The sequence below is a fragment of the Leopardus geoffroyi genome, chromosome B1 (genome assembly GCF_018350155.1).
Source record: "Leopardus geoffroyi isolate Oge1 chromosome B1, O.geoffroyi_Oge1_pat1.0, whole genome shotgun sequence".
Lineage (NCBI taxonomy): Eukaryota > Metazoa > Chordata > Mammalia > Carnivora > Felidae > Leopardus > Leopardus geoffroyi.
Window position 1 is genome coordinate 149,865,893 of NC_059327.1, and position 24,990 is coordinate 149,890,882.

General features: G+C 37.0%; 1 protein-coding gene across 1 annotated transcript in view; it reads left to right on the forward strand.

The window, feature by feature from the left end:
• Nucleotides 1-11,005: 11,005 nt before the first annotated feature.
• The window catches only part of TMPRSS11A (transmembrane serine protease 11A), a 53,135-nt gene continuing 39,150 nt past the window's right edge, over nucleotides 11,006-24,990 (forward strand). Inside the window, 1 exon segment of the mRNA XM_045473870.1 lies at nucleotides 11,006-11,180. Within this exon segment, the coding sequence (XP_045329826.1) occupies nucleotides 11,170-11,180 (11 nt within the window). The 5' untranslated portion in view covers nucleotides 11,006-11,169.

Consider the following 24,990-nt stretch of genomic DNA (forward strand, 5'->3'; position numbering starts at 1 on the left):
TCAGACCAGAAACTAATCACAGCAATCCAGACAACTACTTTTGGGAGTATCAGGGCAAACACCTACTAAGGGGAGTTTAGTACTCCTACAACTACCTACTTAAGTAGCTGGTTTCCTCCAGTACCGCTTCCCTCTGAGGCCAGCTCTATAGCTGCTCCTCATGTGGTCAGCCTGCACCTGCAGGGGTGAGCCACCACTGAACTTCTTAGCTGCGCTGGAGCCCCTCTCACCAGCTCATTTCTAGGGCTTTGGTAAATGGTGTGTCATCTTGGCCTTCCCATAAAGCACATCTCCCTCAGGGTCTTCTGGCTTCACATGGCAGATCCATTCCAGCACGACCACTTCCCCCAGCTTCTTAATTTCTTCTGCCACTGCCTGCCAGGACAACTGGGACGTTTCTGTTTCCCTCAGCTTTGGCTATTTCTTTCCACAAGATGTTAAGAGCCACTCCAGAAGCAAGACTTCCCCAGTCTCCTTGCGTCCTTGGAAGGGCATTAATTCTATATTTTGAGAACATCAATGAATTCTTTTCCAGTCTTCCATTCAGCCCTCCTTCATCAAGCACACTCAAAACCCAATGTCAGGAACAGGAGTACTCTTCTCACTAATTCTCATAATCCCTCAAGTGCACAGTCTCCTTCCTCCCTTATCAGACCCAGCACATTCTAGTGGAGTTACCGACAGGTTTTCAGTTGAGGAAGGGGAAAGGGCTTGTGGGGAAAGCGCTCGCCAGTATCTTGCTGCATGGGAGAAGGGCTGGCTTTTACTAAGGAGTGAGGGACTACTTCTGCAAATTCTCAGGATTCAGAGGATCTGTAGAACAATATCCTCAAGGACATCCATACACTTGACTCCAAATTGCATTTCAAGGTCCTAGGTATTCCAAACCAGGGACCTGACCTAAAGAAGCATAGACCAAGCATTGGTCTGCTTTGACCAAGCATTCAAATTCTGAGAAACTAACTATTAGGTCTTCATCCTGATGCTGAGCCACGTCTACTATTTCTCTGTAGAAGATTAGGGCCTCTTTGTAACCTATCTCACATAGCTTTTAACTGATTACAAAGGACTCTCAGCTTCTCCTTATCCTTCTGCAGGGCAACATGCAATTTAGCAGTAACCAGCCAACTCCAATATCTTTGTAGCACTCCTCCTTCTCAGCTTGCCTCATCAATTGCCTGAACCATAATGGCTGCAATCATGCCCCTACCAGGAAGTTTTCCCAGGTCACCACTGGTGATATCTTCAGTAATTCAGGTCTCACCTTATTCCAGGGATTATCTGTGCTCTGCATGCTTCTCAGGGTGGTGTTCTCTTTACCCAACAGGCAATGTAGTGAGTTAGTCAGTCCTAAATTTTCTCAGACTATTCAATCAAACCTCAAGGTGGGATTTGAGAGATTGGGGAAATTTCTGTGAAGAAAATGGAATAATTCCTGGAAGAGTCAAAGAGACCCTAGAGAATACAGTTCAGGTTGTCCCCTTATGCAGCAAAGAAGGAAGGAAGAAGAGTTAGATAGGAAGAATCTCGTCAGATGGCTGTGCAGTCCCAAGAAAATTTGACCAAGCCTATGGGGAGTCTTCAAATCAAAGCTGTCCATCAGAAAAGTCCCACATCTCTCAGGAGTGAGCTTGCCTTAACAACTCTGCTGTGCATGGTTACAGGCTGGGAGAGGCTTAAAGGAAGCATGGCCTCCGTTAGTGCAATGGATGGCTCAGCACAGCAGCTTGGGCCATCTGTCAATTCTATCCTGCAAGTCAGGGGCTCTGAGAGGCACATTTCCATTATCATCACCATCCTAGATCTTTGCCTAAAAATATGCACAGGGGCACTTGGGTGGCTCAGTTGGTTAAGCATCTGACTTTGGGTCAGGTCATGATCTTGCAGTTCGTGAGTTCAAGCCCCATGTCAGTCTCTGCACTGACAGTGCAGAGCCTACTTGGGATTCTCTCTCTCCCTCTCTCTCTGCCCCTCCCCTGCTCTTTCTCTCTAAATAAATAAATAAATAAACTTTTAAATACATAAATAAGTAATAAATAAACTTAAAAAATATGCACAAAGGTTGACCCCCAAAATGGATTAGAGATGTAAGTGAGAAGGGAAAAAAATGATAATGTTAAGACAAAAAAGGAGATTGTCTTTGTGACCCAGGATAGGTAATAGATTATTAAAGCAAAGTATAGAGAGTATTAACTATAAGGCAAATAATAATAATACAATGGACTATTCACTGCTTTTTTTAAGTAAATGATACAATGGATAGAATAGGAAAAATATTTAAAATGCATAAACTGAAAAGATACTAGAATATACAAAATAGTCCTGCAAATCAACAAAAAAGAACAGTCTCAGAAGAAATATGAGGAAGGATATGAAAAAGCAATTTATAGAAAAGAAAACCAAAAAGTTAATAAGCATGTAAGACAAATGTTCAAATAACTAGTATTGAGAAAAACACAATTAAAATAAAAGTAAATCATTACTGTACACCACACAGACAAGTGGAATAATAGCAAGTATAGGCAAGGATGTGAACTTGGATTGCTGGTATTCACAGCCAATTTTAATTAAATTACACATACATGTCCGATGACTCCCAAATTCTGATATTTCACATCATGCATAAATTCACTTTTAAATTGTATCCCAGTACATTTTCTTCAGATTAGATCAGTTGGAAGTTTTAATTTTTCATATAATTTCAAGTGCAAACCAAAAATCACGAACAGAGAAATTTTTCATTTGACAAGAGTTTAGCTATGAGAATTATGGCAGAAGGAAAAGAAAATAAAAACATGTTATTAAGTAATTCTGCCAATCCCCACAGTCTGCAGAATCAATGACCCATCTCTATTTAATTGCCGAAGGGAGGAGAGTTTTTCTCCATTTGAATAAATTGCCAGAGGTTGTTAGATAAGCAGTCAAGGATTACTCTAGCATCTATGCAAAATAACCAACATAAATTTCATCTCTCAGAGTAATAGGCAATAGGAAGAGAAAGGTTTTATGTATTAATCTTCTAATTTAAACAGATTCTCATATTTATAACTAATACTTGCATCTAACTGCACTAACTGGTAACTTTGATTGAAATGTTAGCACATTCTGTTTGGTCTACTTAATTAATTGTGGACAGTATTATAGCTATGCCTATAATATTCCTAGGTCACTATCCAATCCATGCCCTTTCTTTAGCGTGGAGCAGGACAAATAGTCTCCTCTTGAAACCTCTAGGACAAGAGATTTCCAAGGACTATCTCTCAGGAGATACAGAGATGCTGAGTAATTGGAGTTCAGGTATGACCTGCTCACATCAACCAGAACTGCTCACTGTGATTTGTTTCTCGAATTAGCTTCAGCATAAAATTCAGTTAAAATAAATGGTTCTACTGCTTTATCTCCACCCACCCAAAATAACTGTTGGAATTCATTGTCATAGGAAGATATTTGTTAGATTTTGTGACCCAGTTCAATAAGAACAGAAAGAGAGGTGGGGTGTAGATTCTTGTGTGAGAGGAAGATTTCATAAAGAATAAGTACAGGTCATGACAATTCAATTGATGTGGGACACTCAGGAATGGATGCAGAGGAATCAGAGTACAATAAATTGTTTGGTTATATCAAGTTTGAGATTTCAGAAACAGATTCACACTATTCCAGGAGACAGAACTTTAATGCAGAAGAATAATAACAAATGTTTAGAGATTTGTGGGTCAAATGCATACAGGTGCTATTTGAATCTGTGGCAGTGGATTAAAAAAGATAGGTGACAAGCTTCATGATATTTAATTTGGCAATGATTTTTTAAATGTGACAGTAAAAAAATAAGCAACAAAAGAAAAAACCGACAAACTGGACGACATCACAATTTTAAACTTTTGTGCATCAGAAGATGCTATCAACAGAGTGAAAAGGCAACCAATGAAATGAAATATTTCTAATATTTGCAAAATATTTTCAAATCATATACCTGGTAAGGGATTAATAGCCAGAATATACACAGACCTTCTACAACTCAACAACTAAAAAATAACCAACCAAATTTTAAAAGGGGCAAAATACTTGAATAGACATTTCCCCAAAGAATATATACAAATGGTATTATGTATATGATAAAACTCTCAGCATCACTAATTATAGATAAATACAAATGAAAACCACAATTAGATACCACTTCACATGATAATGGGTATTAGGATACAAAAAAAAAAGTGTTGGTAAAGATGTGCACTAATTGTGCGTTATTGGTACAAATGTAAAACAATACAACTGCTATGGAAAATGCTATGGCAATATCTTAGTCCATTCTGACTGCTATAACAAAAGTACCATGAACTAGTTGGCTTAAGCAGCAAACATGTATTTCTCGCAGTTTCAGAGTCTGAGAAATCCAAAGTCAATGTGCTAGAAGATTCACGTCTGGTGAAAGCATGCTTCCTGGCTTAACTTTTCATTGTGTTCTCTCACCTGGTAGAAAAGGCAAGAGAGCTCTCTGGAGTCCCTTTTATTAGGGCATGAATCCCATCCATGAGGGTTCTATTCTAATGACCTAACCATCTCCCAAAGGCTCTATCTCCTAATACCATCACATTTAGGATTAGAATTTCAGCATAGAAATTTTAAGGAGACGCATTCAGTCTCCTTAAATCACTTATCGCTTAAATCACTCATCTAACAGGTGATTTCTCAAAAAATTAAACAAAGAGTTACCATATGAAACAACAATTCTACCTCTGGGTATCTTTCCAAAAGAGTTGAAAGCAGAAACAAACAGATATTTGTACATCCATATTCATAGCAGCATTATTCTCAACAGCCAAAAGGTGGAAGTAACTCAAGAGTCCATTGACAGATGAATGGATAAACAAAATGTGGTATATACATACAATGGAATAATATTCTATGCTAAAAAAAAAGAAAATTCTGACACATGCTACAACAAAGATGAACTTTCAGGACGTTATGCTAAGTGAAATAATCCAGTCAGACAGAAAAAGGCATACTGAATGAGTACACTCATAGGAGGTTTATAAAGTACATACAGTAGTCAAATTAATAGAAACAAAAAGTAGAATGGTGGTTGCCAGGGACTAGAGGAAGGGGGAAATCGGAAGTTGGTATGCAAGAGGTACAGTGTTTCAGTTTTAGAAGACGAAAAATTCTGAGGATGGGTAATGCTGGTTGTTGCAAACAATGTGAATGTACTTAATGCCAAAGAACTGAACACTTAAAAAATGGCTAAAATGACTTGTTTTAGTTTTGTGAAATATGCTGTTAATATTTTTATAGGGATTGACTTAAACCTGTAGATTGCTTTGTGTAGCATAGACATTTTAACAATATTTGTTCTTCCAATCCATGAGCATGGAATGTCTTTCCATTTCTTTGCATCATCTTCAATTTCTTTCAACAATGTTTTAAAGCTTTCAGAATACAGGTCTTTTACCTCTTTAAGTTTATTCCTAGGTATGTTTTGATTTTTGTTTCAATTGTAAATGGGATTGATTTCTTAATTTCTCTTTCTGCTGCTTCATTAATAGTGTATAGAAATGCATCAGATTTCTGTACATTAATTTTGTATCCTGCAACCTTACTGAATTCTTTTTCTAGTTCTAGCAGTTTTTTGTGGAGTCTTTAGGGTTTTCTATATATAATACCATGTCATCTACAAATAGTGAAAATTTTCCTTCTTCCCTACTAATGTGGATGCATTTTATTCCTTTCTCTTACCTGATTGCTGTGGCTAGGACTTCCAGTACTATGTTGAATAAAAATGGGGAGAGTGGACATCTTTGTCTTGTTCCTGACCGTAAGGAAAAAGTTCTCAGTTTTTCCCCATTGAGGAAGGTATTAGCTGTGGGTTTTTCATATAAGGACTTTATTATATTGAGGTAAGTTCCCTCTAAACCTACTTTGTTGAGAATTTTTATCACAGATAGATGTTTTGCTTTGTCAAATGCTTTTTATTCATCTATTGAAATGATCCTACGGCTTTTATGCTTTCTCTTATTGATGTGATGTATCACATTCATTGATTTAGGAATATTGAACCTACTCTTGCATCCCAGAAATAAATCCCACTTGATTACGATGAATGAATTTTTTAAATGTATTGTTGGATTCAGTTTGCTAATATTTAGTTGAGGATTTTTGCATCTATGGTCATTCAGATATTCTGGCCTGTACTTCTCTTCTTTTATTGTGTCTTTATCTGGTTTTGGAATCTGGGTAATGCTAGCCTCATAGAATGAATTTGGAAGTTTTCCTTCCTCTTCTATTTTTTGTGATATGCATATTTTATCACAAAAAAGAACAGGAGAGAGACAGCAAAGGAGGGAACACAGAACAGAAAAGACAACATGTTGAGACTGAGGCAGAAACTGGAGTTTGCAGATACAAGTCAAGGAACTCCTGGAGCCACCAGAACTAGAAGAAACAAGGAATGATTATTTCTAGAGCCTTTGGAGGGAGTATAGTCATACTGACACCTTCATTTCCGACTTCTGGTCTCCGGAACTGTGAAAAAATAAATTTCTGTATTTTAAGCCACCAGGTTTGTGGTAATTTGTTACAGCAGCCTCAAGAACCCAATACAGTGATGCAGGGATCAAGGCCATCAGCTAAAATTGAGAATGGAAGAGTAAGTGAAGTGGTTTGAAGAAAAAAAAGAGAGGTGAGAGACTGCCCAGAAGTGTGGGGAAGTGAATGGCCTAGGGACATGTAAAATGACTACCTCCAGCATCAGGAGCACACTTTAGGATCATGCACAGGAATTTAAAACTAGATCAGTTTGTGTTTTTCTACTTGGCCTGTTTATCTGCACAAGGGTACAGCTAAAGAATCATGGAAACAGGTTTATCCAAAATTATCTTTTCATTGAGACAGCACAAAGTGAAAACAAAGTGAAGGAGTTGATGATATATACAAAGAAGTGACTTTAATGATTATCTTTTTTTTAACTTCCCTAATATCCAAGTACCTGAAATATATTCTGGTACATCAAAGGAACTGAGCAAAGATCTACTTAATGAGTTACTGAATGCCATGATTTTTAACATAGTAGGCTTCTCTGAAATAACCATAACACATAGAGGCTGAGCTCCTATGTGCAAACACTCCTAGACTAAGGGATGTTTTCCACCTGTTCATTCTCAACATGACAACACTTATTTGTCATTTGGCATCAGTTTAATTTCCTCTTATCAGACAGAGGACAAAAATATCAGTTGAAGAAAAATATTCAATCACAGAAATTATATTGCTATTGTCTCATGATATAATCCTTATGCACTATAAGAGTTTTTATCATTTAATAGCACAATAGGAGACAAAAGCAAAGCAGTAGCATGCCAATTTAAGTTACACTGACAAACTTTTTTTAGTACTTATTTTATGTGAAAAATTCCAACTTAAAAATTTTTTAATGTTTACTTATTTATTTTGAGAGAGAGAGAGAGAGAGAGAGAGAGAGCACAAGTGGGGGAGGGGCAGAGAGAGAGAAGGGAGAGAATCCTAAGCAGACTCTGCACTGACAGCATAGAGCCCAATGTAGGGCTCGAATTCACGGAACTGTGAGATCATGACCCGACCTGAGGTCAAGAGTCAAACTCTTAATCAACTGAGCCAGCCAGGCACCCCTCCAACTTTAAAAGTATAGGTTTGGACATGACGACTATATACAATCTTTTGAAACAGTGAATTATTGAGATCTACTTATGCAGATGCCTAAAATGAAAATATATACAATTTTATCCATATAAAAATGTGATTATTGACCATCATAACTCTTTACATCTTTACATCTTACCTTGTCACATTAGGTTAATTAGGTTGGTACGTAAAAGATAGACCAGAATAGTGGCCAAGGACTGCTACCTCTTACTACAGCCTCTGTAATCAGCTAGTGATAAGAAAAAATAAAATTATTTTTAAGGGTCAGCTTTGTATCAAGTGCCATTCATAAAGTAGATCTAAGTGATAAAGATAAGGGCCTTTTAGAGTCAGAGACACCTGAGGGGGAAAATGCCATCTTTACCACTTTCAGATGTGAGATTAGGCAAACTATTTAACATCTATGAGTTCCAGTTTCTATTTCTGTAAAATGGGGTTAATTTGTATCCCAAAGAGCTGTTGCAAAGTATTGATTGTATTGCTTGGCCTTTGATAAGTACTGTTCACTTGCAATTTTTACAGTCTCCTTAAACTGTTTTTCTATATTGATTATATATTTGTATTGAGGTATAAATTACATTCAGTAAAATTCACCTTTTTTTAGTGACTAGTTCTATGAACTTTGACAAATAAGTTCTTTGAACTTATAACCATTACCACAAAATATAAAACATTTTCCCCCAACTCCTAAACTCCCTTCTTGTGAATGCTTGCCTGTCACCACCAGATGCTGGAAACTCTGATTTTTGTCCTTAGAAGCTGGGCATTTTCTAGAACAGCCTATTAATGGAATCACACAACGTGTTGTCTTTTGAGTCTGGATTCTTTTACTCAATACAATGCCTTTGAGGTAATCTCATTTAATTTGCACATATATTACTATTCTCAGAGAAGGAAAATTACATTCAGAAAGTTAAATAACTTACTCAAAGCTGTAGTTAGACAGAATTTTGTCCTCGCTTTATTTGTTTCAAGCTGTGTGCTTCTTGTTTGCTATACTATATTGCCTTCTGTTAGCCTACAGCTTACTGAACTTCCACTACCAATTCTGGAATTTATCTTCATATTCAGCCATTATTCCTCTACCTTCCCATAAACAGAGACCTGGAAAACTGAGGACCCAGAGGACATCAAGGCCAAAAGAGGAGTCCTGAGCAAATGGCTTGCCAGGTTCTGCTGTGCTGACATTCAGAGACGTCGCCATTTTATCTTAATACAGTTTACCATTCAGTTCTTGAATGTACACACACAGTGTGGGGAGCATGTTACATGTACTCTCTCATTTAATTCCTACAATAGTCTGCAAAGCTATCGTTAATTCTGTGCACAGATGAGGAAGCTAAGAAAGGTCAAGCAGCAGTTATGTTAGGGGAGCCTGGATTTACAGGCAGGTGCATCTCCCTTCAACATCTGGGCTTTGTTTACCAGGCCTTCTGCCACACACTATGGAAGCTGCCGTTTATTACTAGACACTGCTGGGCAGTGTTATACACACCATGTCATTTAATTCTGACGAAAGCCCTGAACATAAATGGTATCAGCTCATTTCATATAGGAGGAAATTGATGCTCAAAGGGTTTAAGTGGTCTGTTCAAGGTCACATAACTACCAAGGAGTCAAAATCCCATTTTAGGGGTGCCTGGGTGGCTTCTTCATTCAGGTGTCCAACTTCAGCTCAGGTCTTGATCTCACCATTCATAAATTCGAGCCCCACATCAGGCTCTGCACTGATAGCTTCAGAACCTCTGTCTCCCTCTCTCTATCCCCCCCACTCAAAAATAAATAAACACTCATTTAAAAAGTTAAAAAAAACTATTCCATTCTAAGTCCATGCCACTGTTGACTATTCCATGGAACCCTGTGTCAGAGAAACAGCAGGGAAAAGATGGAAAGGAAGAATGTAACTACGTGTGCTCCTTGTATAGCTCAACATAATGAGCTTCACTAAGTGTTTCTCTGTTAAATAGGAAGAAAATATATGCAAATAAACTAAGATCTTAATATTAAAAGTTAATATCGCTTCTTGGCCTTTTGGCTAAGATCAAGTGTAATATTAAGAGTTAATATTTCTGTAGTGCTTCCATTGCACAAGGTACTATTCTAAGTATTTTACATATATTGACACATTTACATTTCTAAAAACCTTAAAAGGTAGTCACTAGTATTATTCCTATTTTACAGATAGAAACTTCTAACATCTGAACCCCACATCTAATTCTAGAGTCTATGCACTTAAAGCATTCTACAGTACTAAGATTCTTTTGAATGGTACTTTCCCTAAGTGTTAGAAGCAATGAACATTAAATTTTCATTTAAAGTAGGGTTTCCTTTTAAATGGCTATCATTTGGTTGTGAGATTATAATCAAGGCTAAACACTAAGTATATTCATACTGCATGTAGCTGTTAAAAAAGATAAGGTAAATGCATTTCTCTCAACATAAAATAGAGTATCAAGGGAAGAAAAACCAAACTGCACAAGAAAGTATATAATACTGTTCAATCAATACTCATATATGTTTTTCTATGGGTATACGTGCATGTGTCTGTTTGTGTGTAAATGCTTAGTATATTCTGTAAGAAAATGGACCTTAATAACATTAGTTGCTTCTAAGGAGAAGGAAAGGCACCATGACCACAACATGGTGAAACAGCTTCAGCCTCATTTCTAATGTTTCAGTATACACAAAAAGCAGGTATTCATGTCTGATTGAAAATTTATTGAAAATATTGTTTACTTATATTCTTTGTTTTCTTCACATTGATAAATGTCTCTCTCTTGTGCTCTCTCTCTCTATATATATGTATATATATATATATATATATATACATGTATAGAAAATATATTTGTAATTCATATTACATAAATATAAATTATAGCATGTGTACGTATCACATTAAGCCATTTTAGGAAAAAATCTGGTTTGATATGAATTTATTTCCACATACTCTCAGAAGTACATATTTTTTAAAGAAAAATAATTATATATTAATAAATTCACTCTACCCCTGTCATACATGGAGATAGCTGCTATTCAACTAAAAATTAAACACTATTTCTTGAATTATATTATGAATCTAGGTTTTAAGGATACTTGATTGTTTTTATTAAGAGCTTTTATATAAAGGTTTCTTTAAGGTATTTGTATACCTACCAATAATCTTCTTTAAATTCTTAATCCTAGTGCATTCCTAAGGTATTTCTCATTCAAATCCTCTCAACCAGTTTATCTCCCTTTAACAAAATTAGTCAATACCAAAAGAAACTATGTTGCTTTCTTATTGGGACTATGCTATCTCTGGGCTGTTTTCTTCAAGCTATCCTACGGGTTGAGGCTCTCTGTTCAGACTTGTCTAACTAGTTTCATTTCAACTATTTGTAATTTGTTTTAATTTCTTTCAGCCATAGACCTCTAATACATCTAGAGGTGACATGCAGTTGATTAGAAAGTCAAGTTCAGTGGGGACAGACCTGCAAGACCAAATTCTTCCTCTTACAGATGATGTATCGGTAAGTTCAGTTTTGTTTAGCAAATGGCTTATTTGCTCTACCGTCTGTCAGTGTCTAGATTCCCTATTATGTCAGGGCACTGCCTGTGAGATGTCCTCAGTGCGTTCAATCTGTATGGATCTTGTGAGATTTCTGGAATTATTATAATAGCTGGATTAATTAATCTCTGTAATTGAAATCAATATCTTTGTATTAAAAATCATTCTTAGCATTATTTCATGTTGCCAGGTTCAATACTTGGGATTTTAGAAGAAGTTAATGAAGAACTGTATTATATTATGTTCTGATTGAGTCTGGTTTGGAGACCTGTGGAAGGTGTTCCTTTGTTTTACAGAAAGCCTTCTTTTTTTTTTTTTTTTTTTTTTTAATTTTTTTTTCAACGTTTATTTATTTTTGGGACAGAGAGAGACAGAGCATGAATGAGGGAGGGGCAGAGAGAGAGGGAGACACAGAATCGGAAACAGGCTCCAGGCTCTGAGCTGTCAGCACAGAGCCTGACGCGGGGCTCGAACTCACGGACCGCGAGATCGTGACCTGGCTGAAGTCGGACGCTTAACCGACTGCGCCACCCAGGCGCCCCCAGAAAGCCTTCTTTAAGTAATCTGACTAAATTTATCTTCTACAGCATTTTCTGTTTTGTTGCTTTTTCTTATACCTTATATAGTCAGTCCTGGGAACTAATAGGATTGGTAGGTCCATAGCTACAGAGATACCTGCCTTCTCATAGAAATCCTAGGATTCCTGTGGGAAGAATGGAAACAGGAGACCCAAACCTGTCTATTCCCTAAAACTCTCCCATTAAATACTAAAGAAAAAAAACTGAATTGTTTCATTTTATTTCCCAAAAGGGCATTTGCCACACGCAAAGGAGAGGAAAAAATAAGATTCCTTGGAATAACTTTATATGGAATTAAAACCATGATTTTAAACATCCATGATGACAATAATACTTCACGATTGCTTTGATTTATGCCACTTTCAAAGTATTTTTACGTATGCCATTCATGTAATAGGACACCCTTGTGAGATCAGAATAGATATCGTTAACTCCCTTTTTGAAATGAGGAATTTGAGGGAAACAGAAGTTAAGGGGCTTCTTTGGATCTATGGAGCTGTATGATGACAGAGTCCAAGAGCTGCCATCTACAACTTCCAAGTCCAGTATTCCCAGGCTCCCGCAGCCTGTCTGGGTGGCAAGGATTCTACCTGGGAAATTTCAGAGAGGAGATCAGCCACTAAGGAAATCAGGAAATTCAGAGATCAGCTGCTGAGTTAGTGAACTCCACTGGGCTTTCTTCCCCACTAATAAAATACACATTTGTATCAGTCCTATAGTGAATTGCTAAAGGGTCTCTGAGATCCTTGGGCAGCGTCTACAAGGCTTCACACATAAGCAGCACTCCATAAATATTTGTTGAACAAATGAATGAGTACACAAATGGAAATGTCTAGCAAAATATTTTGCTTATTCATTAAAATTCATTGAATTTGAAAATGCCTATTTCATGTTTATGGAAATCATGATATTGTAAAGCAGTAAGTAGTTCCAACCTTTCACATTGCACATCCCCAAAATTATTCTCTTTAAAATATCACGATTATAGACACCAAAAGTCCTCTTTTCTAATGAATATTTGTGGGTTTACAGAAAGTTTTTGGCTTCAGGGAAAAAAATTAGGAGCAATATTGGGGGTCAGTGCTATCGTTCGAGATAGCCATCACATTTGGTAAAGAAAGGAGAAGGTGGGAAACAATGTGTATGGTTTCTTTGAGATAACTTCATGGAACACTCACCCAGGATTTGGTATATTTTCAGGAGATGGCAGGTCACATTAATAGGCAGGCTTAAGGATTAAAGAAAAGCAAATGCTTAATTACTACTATGACACCCTACATTCCACGTATAGTACTTCTACAATATGTTTTATAGCCATGCTCACCATTCTTCTCTATTAACAGGAAATATAATGTGGACACCTTCTCAAAATATATTTGATCCATATCTTTGCTGTTTTTGCTACATTGAACTTTGGCTACTTCTCTATGTTTCATGACCATCTTCACTGTATTTCAGAGATAGTCCTTAGTACTCAGACTTTGCTGTGAATACCCATCTTCATTTGCCTTTAGCAATATCCATACCCCTACTCCTTCCTATACATGTATTAATTGGGTGATTCATTCACTTACAAATCTCAATTATTTTTCATATAAAAGATAAAATATCAAATGACTCATCATATCAACAAACAGGTTACTGTCTTGTTCCCAGAAGTCTGGCATCGTTCTCTTCTTACAGCTCATTATTTTCAATATTGCTTATTAATAAATGTAAAAATTAGGTTCTTTCTCTTCATTATCATCCTTAAATTTTTTTTTTAATGTTTATTTAATTTTGAGAGAGAGAAAGAGAGAGGGAGAAAGAGACAGAGTGCAAGCAGGGGAGGTGCAGAGAGAGAGAGGGAGACACAGAATCTAAAGCAGGCTCCAGGCTCTGAGCTGTCAGCACAGAGCCCAACACGAGGCTCAAACTCTCATGAACCATAAGATTATGACCTGAGCTGAAGTCAGATGTTTAACTGACTGAGCCACCCAGGCGCCCCTTCATTATCATCTTTTAGAGAAAATGGTAGTTCTGGGCAAATCTTTATAAATATTGATGAATTAAAGTTTAATTTCATTTTGAATACTCCTGTCAATCAACTTGTTAATTCGCCAAATTCATTCTCTAATTTATTCAAAAACTATATCTTCAGGGTTAAAACCAAAATGACAAAACCTTCATGTTACTTACTGATTACTACATTGTGTGTAAATTAGTAACTAAATTTTACTGTTTTGTTAGTTTTCAACAACTCATAGTGCCATATGCATGATATATTATATTAGTTCATTCATTCTCACAATCCTACAATTAGATGCCATTATTATCTCCACTGCATAGATAAAAGTTAACTGGCCCTACATTACAGGCTAAGAGAGCCAGAATCTGAACTTAACTATTAGGATATCCTGCTTTTCTTTCTTTGATAACTTTCAAGAGAAAAGAACTTTTCGTTTTTTCATACAAAAACTGAGTAAGAGGGGTGCCTGGGTGGCTCAGTTGGTTAAATGTCCGACTTCAGCTCAGGCCATGATCTCACAGTTCATGAGTTTGAGCCCCGCATTGGGCTCTGTGCTGACAGCTCAGAGTCTGGAGCCTGCTTCAATTTCCCTGTGTGTGTGTGTGTGTGTGTGTGTGTGTGTGTGTGTCTATCTCTTCCCCTCCCCCACTTGCTCTCTGTGTCTCTCTCAAAAAGAAACATTAAAAAAAATTTTTTTAAACTGAGTATGAAATTCATAGTGCTAAAAATGATTCACTGAGTTGGGTTTTTTCTGTAGTCAATAAATTGAAATATGTGTTCATATCATCAAGATTAAAGGCTAGTATCTTCTTTGTTTTCCTTTCCTACTTTTCCACTTGTGTGGCATATAGGGAATAATATACTTATGGATAAAAATAGGCATTCTGGCAGATATGTATATAAAGTACTTGGAAACCAAGATGTTAAGAATTTATGATCAGGTAAGTGTAGGAATCCTTACTGGGTGGTAGTTTATTTGTAATTATTATAATAACATCTGTCATTTATTATCTATTTACAAAATGTGAATCATTTTGCATACATTGTCTCATTCATTATTTACAGTCCTCATACAAGTTAGCCTATTTTAAAGGAAAAAAAAAAAGCTACCCAAGATCAGAGTTAGTGACTTTAACTCAAGCTGTACACGCCATCCTATATTCCCAATTCATTAACAGCTGGGGCTGTGAAATATCTTGGGCAATGACAAGAAACTGACCTACTGGGGATATAGAAATAAGATAGGCAACATTTGAATAATATACTATGAAAGGCTTCACGTTCATTATCACAGTGGTCTGGTTACAAATGGGACAGACAGCCTTAAAGTCAGACAGTTAAGGACTTCCTTTCCCTTATCTCTGGTACCTGTGTTATTTGCCTCTCTGATTCTTAGTTTCCTCATTAGTGAGTCGGTGATAAGGTAACAAGGCCTACTCCACAAAGCTGTGTCAACAATTACATGAGATAAGTCACATGAAAACTCCTGAGCCAGAGTAGGAATTTGATATGTGCTAGAGCCTTTCATTTACTCACTTTATTGCCTCACGTCTCTGGGTACTATTTATTATCACCACTTTACAAGTGGAAAAACTGAAATTCAGAGAGGTTTCAAAAACATCTCAAGATATATGTCAAAAAATTAAATGCAAGGACTGAGGCCAAAGTCTTCTGATCCTAAAAGGCAGAGGATGCCTGGAGAGGATTTGTCTGGGCAGGTAAAGACTTAAAGGAAAATTTTTAAATATTTTTCTCAGAAAAACTCCCTGTGTTTTCCTTTACTAAACCACTAAACTCCTTTCCTATGTCACTACTCATACTTATGATACCAGCTGTATCGGTTTTTGTCAAAGCAATTCTCCAACATCAGCTGGGTATCAATTCAATTTTGACATTAACTGGAGTTAGCACAGACCCCACAGGTTAAGGGCTTGGTCCATAAGACTTCCCCTGCTCCCATTTCAGACAGAAATCCCAAGTCCAGGTTGTTGTTACCTGTGTTCTTAATGACTGGCTATAAATTGGGGCTTCCCACAACTCCCTCCTTTATTTTAATATGCTAGGGTGGCTCACAGAATTCAAGAAAACAGTTTACCTAGTAGATTATCAATTTATCCCAAATGATATTAAAGGATATGAATGAACAGCCAAATGAAGAGATACATATGATGAGGTTCAGAAGGGTCCCCAGTACAGGAGATTTTGTCCTTGTAGAGTTGGTGGTATACCACCCTCCCAGGACAGAGATGCCCAGCACCAACTCAGAAGCTCTCCGAACCCCATACTGTTGGGATTTTCATGGAGGCTTCATCGCATAGACATGATAAATTCTGAATGCAATCTTCAGCTTCTCTCCCATTCCCAGAGATTTATATGGAGGGGTTGGTTGGGGGGGAAAAGGGGAATGAAGCTGAAATTCCAAGCTTGTAACTATAGCTTGGTCTTTCTGGTGACTAGTCCCTATCCTGAAGCTATGTAGGAGCCCACCCAGAGTTACCCCATTGGAACAAAAGACATTGCTATCACCCAGGAAATTCCAAGGGATCTAAGAGCTCTGTGTCAGGAACCAAGGTTAAAGACCAAACAGAACAAATGATGTTCCTGGTGATCTTATCACTTAGGAAATTATAAGGGATTTAGGAACTCTGTGCCAAGAACTGGGACCAGAGATCAATATATACTTTTTCTATTATATCAAAATTTTTAATGCTCATTTTTGTTACCTTAATGGAAATTTATTATTTGTGTAATTTTAAATATTTATAGAAAAGAAGTTTATAATACTTCATTATTTTCAATCACATGGCACAGATTGAGACAAAAACACTATGGGTTGTACCATGAATTACATAAGGGTAGAATCCATGTTTCATTCATCCACGCATTTCTAAGCCTTGAATGATGCCTTAAAACAAAATAGAGGCTCAATAAAATATTGTGAAAAAAGAAAGATGGGCGGATAGGTGGACAGATGGATGGATAGTTGAATAGACAGACAAACAAAAGGACAAAGGAGGAATAACACTGTAATAGCTAATCAATTCTTAGAAGTAGTTTGTTAGGGCATATTTATGGTATACAAGGCTCTGACCAAGGCATTTGAATACAATTTATTTTTCACACATGCATAGCATCCCAGTGTGGACCTTCACCTCTTATCTGATACACATTTTACAAACTTTAATAGGTAGGACTGCATCTTATGCCAAAACATGTCAGGACTATACCAAACACACACAAACACACGTGCACATACACCACATAATGTTTGGTGCTATCTTTTCTATAAAGTATAACGTTCCATAATAAGTTTCTGTTTTGTTACTCAATCCCTTATTCCCACATTAATATTGTACTTATAAAACAGCATCTGCATTTTATTGTCACTCTGGGCCAGCCACAGTGGAACATATTTTTTGTGGATTAATACTGCATTAAAAATATTTGGGGTATTTACTAATACCCCTCCTATATAAGCTCTTTCCTGTAGGGCCACTCCAAGATGATCCTAAAATCTAAAATACTACTGGTCTCAATTACCTACCATAAAATTCTCATAGTAAAATGCCCATTGTCTCAGCATGGCTGATTTCTATCAAGTATGTAATAATAATAACAACAAAAATCGTGATACTAATTCACATTTATATAGTATTTACTATGGGCTGGTCACTTTACATGAATTAATGTACTTAGTGCTTATATAAATCCAATGAGGTAGGTATTAATTTCATTTCCATTTTCCAAATGGGAAGACTAAAACACAAAAGGGCCAAGTACCTTGCTTCATATTGCAGAGCCACCAAATGACAGAGCTAGGACTTGAGCTCAGGTAGTCTGGCTCCAGAGACTGGTTTCTTATCATTTAATGCTATACCACTCTCAATTAGAAGTTAGCTCAATGATGGTGCATTAATTTAAACTAACATGTGACTGTGCTCTACCCCTAATCCAAAGTCTAAATTCAAAACTATTTAAGAAAGGCTTTGAAGCTATCAGCTAGCACCATGAACCTTCATTTTGCTGTTATCTGAAGATGGAAGAGAGTTAAATGCCTAACCTCTCAGAATACAGCCAAGAAATCCCTCTTACTAAATCAAGACAGAACGATCTAGAAGTGACAAGAATCTGAAATTGATTTCACTCATTAGGGTTGGGTAGTTGCTAAAGACAGAGCTACAAGGCTTTAGAGTAAATCCAGCTTAGCAAGCCAGACATGACTAAGCAGTGAGTAACTGTGCAGGGAAGTGGCAGGAGGTGGGAGTTTCCCTCCATGCGGATGAAGTATCCATGGGGAATCTAGGAAAGGTGTTCTCAATCCCTTTAGCTTATGCTTTCCTCTTACAGCCTTAAAATTCTCATTCATGCTCCTTTTTTGCCCGTGTGCCCAATTTCCATCCCTGGGACCAGAGTAAAGACATTTCCTTAGATAGGTGAAGAAATAGTCTTCTCTTCTCTGGGTCCTAATTTTCCTTCCCTGAGACCTCTGAATTCAGCTCAGCTTGAATAATTTCAACATTTTCCACAGAAACTTTTCTTTGCTCTGGACTCACAATGGTATTTTATTCAATTCTGCCCCTTGCCCCATTGTCCCTCCCATATCTGGGAGTTAAACACTGAAGGAATATAAAAAGTTTTCTTCGTTTCTTCTTTTTTAACCTCCTGACAAGCATTCCATGGAGCATCACAGTGGCATAAATATATCTAGAGCTATGTTTTCAAAGCTGTGTTCTGTAGAACATCAGAATCCCACAGGATATGAGTAGATATGGTGTTTTTTTTAAAAAACGTATATTTGAGGGGCACCTGGGTGACTCAGTCAGTTGAGTGGCCGACTTAGACTCAGGTCATGATATCCTGGTTTGTGAGTTTGAGCTCCACATCAGGCTCACTGCTCTCAGCCTGTCAGCTCATAGCCTGCTTAGGATCCTCTGTCCTCCTCTCTCTGTCCCTCCCCCACTTGCACTCTCCCAAAAATAAATATTGAAAAGGAAAGAAAGAAAGAAAGAAAGAAAGAAAGAAAGAAAGAAAGAAAGAAAGAAAGAAAGGAAGGAAGGAAGGAAGGAAGAAAACGTAATTTAAAAAACCTTTATTTCAGTCCAATTCAATAAATAGTATTCAAGATTCTGCTAAGAATCAGATAATGTATGAGGCACTGGGGTTGTATCAGTGAAAAGAATATATACAAAACCAAGACAGAAATATTGTTCACATTTACTTCCACTTAAAACCAGATTCTGAGACTTCTAGAAGTGAGGATCCTCTCTAATTTTATTTAACCCATTTTTTTTAAAACCTGTTTGAATATGGAAAACCTCCTTTCCCCCACCACCTGGGAACATTTTTGGAGAAATGCCTCAATGCTATATATGATGTTTTCACTATCTTCAAGATCTTGCACACTTTGGGGTAAAAGGATATTTATACACATTTCAAGAAATAAAATATATAGAGAACTTGTAGGAGTATGAAAAAAAGTGTCAAATTAGATAAAAGCCTTCAAAGTTTACAGACAACCCCCAATATGGTTATCATTCTATCAGCCCTACCTCCCCTCTGCCCACTCCAGGTGACCTCTGCCACTGTTATAGGAGATTCTACGGGGAGGGAGAGAAGGGAATCCTAACTTTTTCAGAGTTCATCAAAGTGTAAAGCCAATAGAAAGGAAAATGTGAAAGCAAAATAAATTTCAGACTTAACCACAATGAGGGTGGGTGGCCTCTCTGTCTCTGATCCAACAACCTCTACTTTCACTTCCTAAAACTCTTCACTTGCCTTTCATGCTGCTTGAAATACCACCCATTATTCGTCTGAGTTCATAGGAAGCCTGGTCTAAAAAAACGTAAAAATCACTCTCAGAAAGAAGTTTGATATCACAGAGAAAAATGGGCTTTTGAGTCACAGAAGCCCAAGTTAGGTTCTAGTTCTGCATACTGGCTTCATGAATGGAGCAAGTTAGTCACCTGTGAAGCAAAGATACATAATTCTACTGACAAGCATGTTTGGAGGATGAGATGCGACGATACACCAACAACTCCTACAAAGTCAGCATTTACTACATAGTAGCTCTTGTTGTCACTCTTAGTATTAAATGGTCACCCTAAAATAGCCACTGTGGAAGACAGTATGGAGGTTCCTTAAATACAAGCATCCTATGATCCAATAACTCCACTATAGGATATTTACCCAAAACATACAAAAACACTAAATTCAAAGGGATACATGCACCTCTATGTTTACTGCAGCATTATTTACAATAGACAAATTATGTAAGTGGCCCAAGTGTCCTTTGATAGATGAAAAGATAAAGAAGAGGTAGGGGTGCCTGGGTGGCTCTGTCAGTTAAGTGTCCAACTATTGATTTTGGCTCAGGTCATGATTTCACAGTTGGTGAGATTGAGCTCCATGTCAGGTTCCACACTGACAGCTGGGAGCCTGTTTGGGATTCTGTCTCCCTCTCTCTCTGCCCCTCCCTTGCTCTTTCTCTCTCTCTCTTTTTCTCTTTCTTTCAAAATAAATAAATAAACTTTAAAAATAAAAAAAGAGGTGGTACACACACACACACACACACACACACACACACACACACAATGGTATATTATTCCACCATAGAAAAGAATGAAAACTTGCCATTTGCAACAAGGATGGAGCTAGAAAGAATCATGCTAAGCAAAATAAGTCAGAGAAGGACAAATACCATACAATTTCATTCATATGTGGAATTTAAGAAACAAAAGAGGAAAAAAAGAGAGACAGATAAACCAAGAAACAGACTTTTAACTATAGAGAACAAACTGCTGGTTACCAGAGGGGAGGTGGGTGGGGGATGGGTGAACAGGTGAAAGGGATTGAGCACATTTACCATGATAAGCACTTAGTAATGTGGAAGTGCTGAATTACTATATACTATGCCTGAAACTAATATACCACTATACGTTAATTATACTGGAACTATAATAAAACACTTAATTAAAAAATTAAATTAAATTAAATTAAATAATTAAACAAAATAGTCCCAGAGTACCCAAACAGATATTCACATGTCAGAGTATATTAGGTTACCACAAAATGTTGCTCTTCTGTAGCAAACATCTGACTTGAGTGACTCAAAGGAAATGATGATTTTCATTGGTAGAAAGAGAATTTGGCACTTTGGCTCTAGAACAACTTTCCTCCAGGGATGGGCACCATGCTAGGGAAAGAAGAGCAAAGTTTTTTGCACCAAATGTCTTCTAGGAATTTGATGCACTTAACACCTTTGTTCAGTTACATTAGAAGTTCAGTAAACTTGTAGGTGGCCTGGGAAGCTAACCAATAATTTATTTTTAAATAAGATTGCATGTTTTAAACTTCAAGAAACTATCTTTATGAAGATTTATGGGAACATAATCTGTCTGCAAATTGGCATTTGAATACTATTCACATGCATTTACATTTGTATAATGATAACATGCATCTACAAGAAAACAGAAGACTGATCCTGAAAATAGAAAAATTTAGAGTTTATAGATAAAACGATAATGGGCATGTGGTTGACTGTAGAGCAAGCCTAAGTTGCTGCCTTCAGGGAAGGCCTTTCTAGAAAAAGGAAAATCCATATGGATAAAGAGGTCTATGATGTCTTTTGCTGACTCAAACCTCTTTGAGCTCACACATATAAAAGTCCTCAGCTTAGAGTCTGGTTACTGAAGAATATCCCAACTCAGATCATTAATAGTTCAGACTGCCCTATATATTCCTCAAGATGTGTATTTTTCAGTCTGAAAAACTGCAGAAAGCAAAGTCACAAAATTATTCAAATTATCACCATGTTTTCATTGACATCTTTGGAAAAATGATGCCATGCATATGCCCTTTTAAACACTGAATACTCAAACTTAATGAAAGTAAATGAATATGATAAATTGGAATTCATACAGATTATAAATTGTGTTACTCTGAATTAAGTATCATCTGTACTTGTCCTTTCCTTTAAGGAATGCAGAAGGCCAAATAGGTCTTAAACAGGGATTATTTTAGCTGCCTTCCCATTTCAAGTTCCAAGAGTTTATTTTGTATTCCCCCAAATTTTTAGTTGAATAAAATATACCTTAGTTTTCTTCTAATTGTACATTCAACATAGAAATTTCCTTTTAATGAAATAGTTTTCTACAACCTCCACAAAAATTAGAAATTTTAAATATCACATGCTTTCTCTGAAGGCTATAGAGATTTCTGTCCATTTTCATGAAAGTTATATTTCCAGCTATGATAAAAAAAAAATTTTAAATGACCTCTAAGATTCCCATCCCTCAGTGTATACACTCCTGGACACTCAAACACTAATTTAGGTGCTGCTGTGAGGGAATTTTGCAGATATAATTAAGGTCTCAAATCAGTTGGCTTTAAGATAGGGAAATTGTCCTTGGTGGACCTACTCTAATCAGGTGACACCTTTGAAAAGGACTAGGCTGTACCTGGAGAGATATTCAGGATGTAAGAGATTTGTTGGGAGGGTGATTCTCCGTTGCTGGCTGTAGAGATGGAATGGGCCACATGCAAGGAATGCGGTGGAATCTATGAGCTGAGAGAGAGAGGCCTGTGACAGCCAGCAAGAGAACAGGGACCCCAGTTCAACTTCAAAGAACTGAGCTATGCCTAGAACCTAAGTGAGCTTAGAAAATGATCACAAATGTCAGATGAGATAGCTGCCTCAATCAACACCTTGATTTCAACCTTGTGAGATCCTGAGCAGAAAACTCAGCCATGACATGTACAGAACCGTGAGCTAATAAGTTGGTATTGCTTTAAGCTGCTAACTTTGTGGTAATTTGTTGCACAGCAATAGAAAATTAATACATCAGTGTTTGTTTTCTGATGCAAGTAAAGCAGGAAAAAAAATGCATGGGCACAGTGGTGCAGTGCATCTCTACTTACAATCAGGCTAGATTCCCAAGGCTTTACTGAGCCTATTTTTCTCCAAATCTGAAGTGATATTATGCAAATCACTAGCAGGACCTCTCCAGAATGGAAAGTCAATGATGCATATTGGCTTTCATGCATCTCTTCATATTATCATATTATTCATAAAAGTCAATACTGAGTTGACAGTTTATTCATACAGGATTAAATAGCTGCAGATTTAGACTATGGCTCCTGCAGCTTTTGTAATGTGGCATTGTACACCTGTTATTCCCCAGAGGTTCTCACAAAAGGAGAACCTAACACACCTATTTGTTGGTTGCCATTCCCCCTGCCCAGATGTTCACAGCTCCTTGTATGGGATTTGTAGATATGATGGCCACGGCACTTGAAGCAGTGGGCTATTGGTTGTTGAACAACTCCTCTGCTAAGAGTCCTACCATTCAGTCTATAACAGTAATGTGATCTTCCTGTCATCTGCTTTCTCCATTTGCCCTATTCAGAGAAACTCTGATGAGAAGACAGATTTGAAAGCCCTTAAGTCTCCTTATGTTCTAGCCTTCCTTCTTTGATTCTCTTATTGATTTTGAATGTCTTGGAAACATACTAAGATTCTCTGAGAAAATGAATGGTCAAATAAATGAAGAATGAATGAATGAGTGAATAGATGAATATATAAATAATAAATCAATTTAAGAGAATGCACTCAATGGAGTGGAAGTGTGGCACTGCGGGAAAAACAATGGTGCCCTAGGAGTTAGAAGGTGTGAGTTTGAGATGACCACTAGTTCTGTTACATCAGAGGTCATTTAATCATCTCTGGGCGTCAGTTTTCTCACCTGGAAAATGTGTTACATTCTACCAAATAGTTTCCAAGTTATCCTTAACTTCTGAATTTAGGTTTTATTTAAAAAAAAAATTTTTTAATGTTTATTTGTTATTGAGAGACAGAGAGAAACAGAGCGTGAACAGGGGAGAGACAGAGAGAGAGGGAGACACAGAATCCAATGGAGCTGTCAGCACAGAGCCCGACATGGGGCTTGAACTCTCGAACCACGAGATTGTGACCTGAGCTGAAGTTGGTCGCCTAACCCACTGAGCCACTCAGGCACCCCTGAATTTAGGTTTTAAATCATTCAAGAGGCTAAATAATGTTACACTCCACAGAGCTTCTGTTTGTTGTTATATTCTGGCACCTTAATTCTTGTCCATTGGAAGACACACAGCCTCTCCACAGCCAGCTGTCTAGATTCTTTTTAATCAGCCAATGCATACATTGTCAATATTTTCTATACCCAACAGAATTCAAGCCTCTCAAGCTCCACTAGGTTTATTGGGTAAATGTATTGCTTATGCCAAAGCTATTATCTTAATTATTTAGGTCCATATGACTTGTATCTTTTATGCTTTCATTTACATATAAAATATGTCTATATTCAAACGAAAAATTTCTTGTAAATCAACCAATATTTATTAAAATTACACTCAGTGCAGGGGCGCCTGGGTAACTCTGTCAGTTAAGCATCTGACTTTTAATTTCAGTTCAGGTCATGACTCATTGTTTGTGAAATTGAGCTTCACATCAGGCTCTATGCTGATAGTGTGGAGCCTGCTTGGGATTTGCTCTTTCTCTCTCTCACTCACACTCTCTGTATATCTCAAAATAAATAAATAAACTTAAAAAAAAATAATGAAATAAATAATATAAAAAATAAAATTACACTCAGTGCAAAGCATTGGACTAAATCTTAAAAAGGAAAAATACCTTCTGTCCCCAAAGAGGTTGGTTTAGCAACACACACCCACCCAAAGCTAAATTCTAATGAAAGAGGTAAATAAAGTTGATTATAATGGCAAGTTGTAGAGGAGACTACAAAATGAGTTAGAAGACCAGGACCTTTTTAAACCATTTGACTCTAATCAAGTGTCCTCTCTCTCAGCCTCTGTTATTTCATATATAAAGCTGGCATAATATCTTCCTCTTACGGATTTGTAAAATCCTACTCTTTACCAGGCACCTTATTAAATCTTAATGATAAAAAGATGAACAATACCAGTCCAGCTCATTGAGGAGTTCACAATTAAATTTAGATTAATATACATGCAAACAAATACTTGACACAATGTCATTAGCACTATTGTTGATAAGAGATGTTAGGACTGACAGCACAGACAGCCAGTGCCTCTAGAAATAGAAACCACGAGTAATATTGTACATTCCCAGATCCTGATCTTCTTAATACGTCCCTTCACCCCAAGATAACCTTGATGCATATCCAAGACAA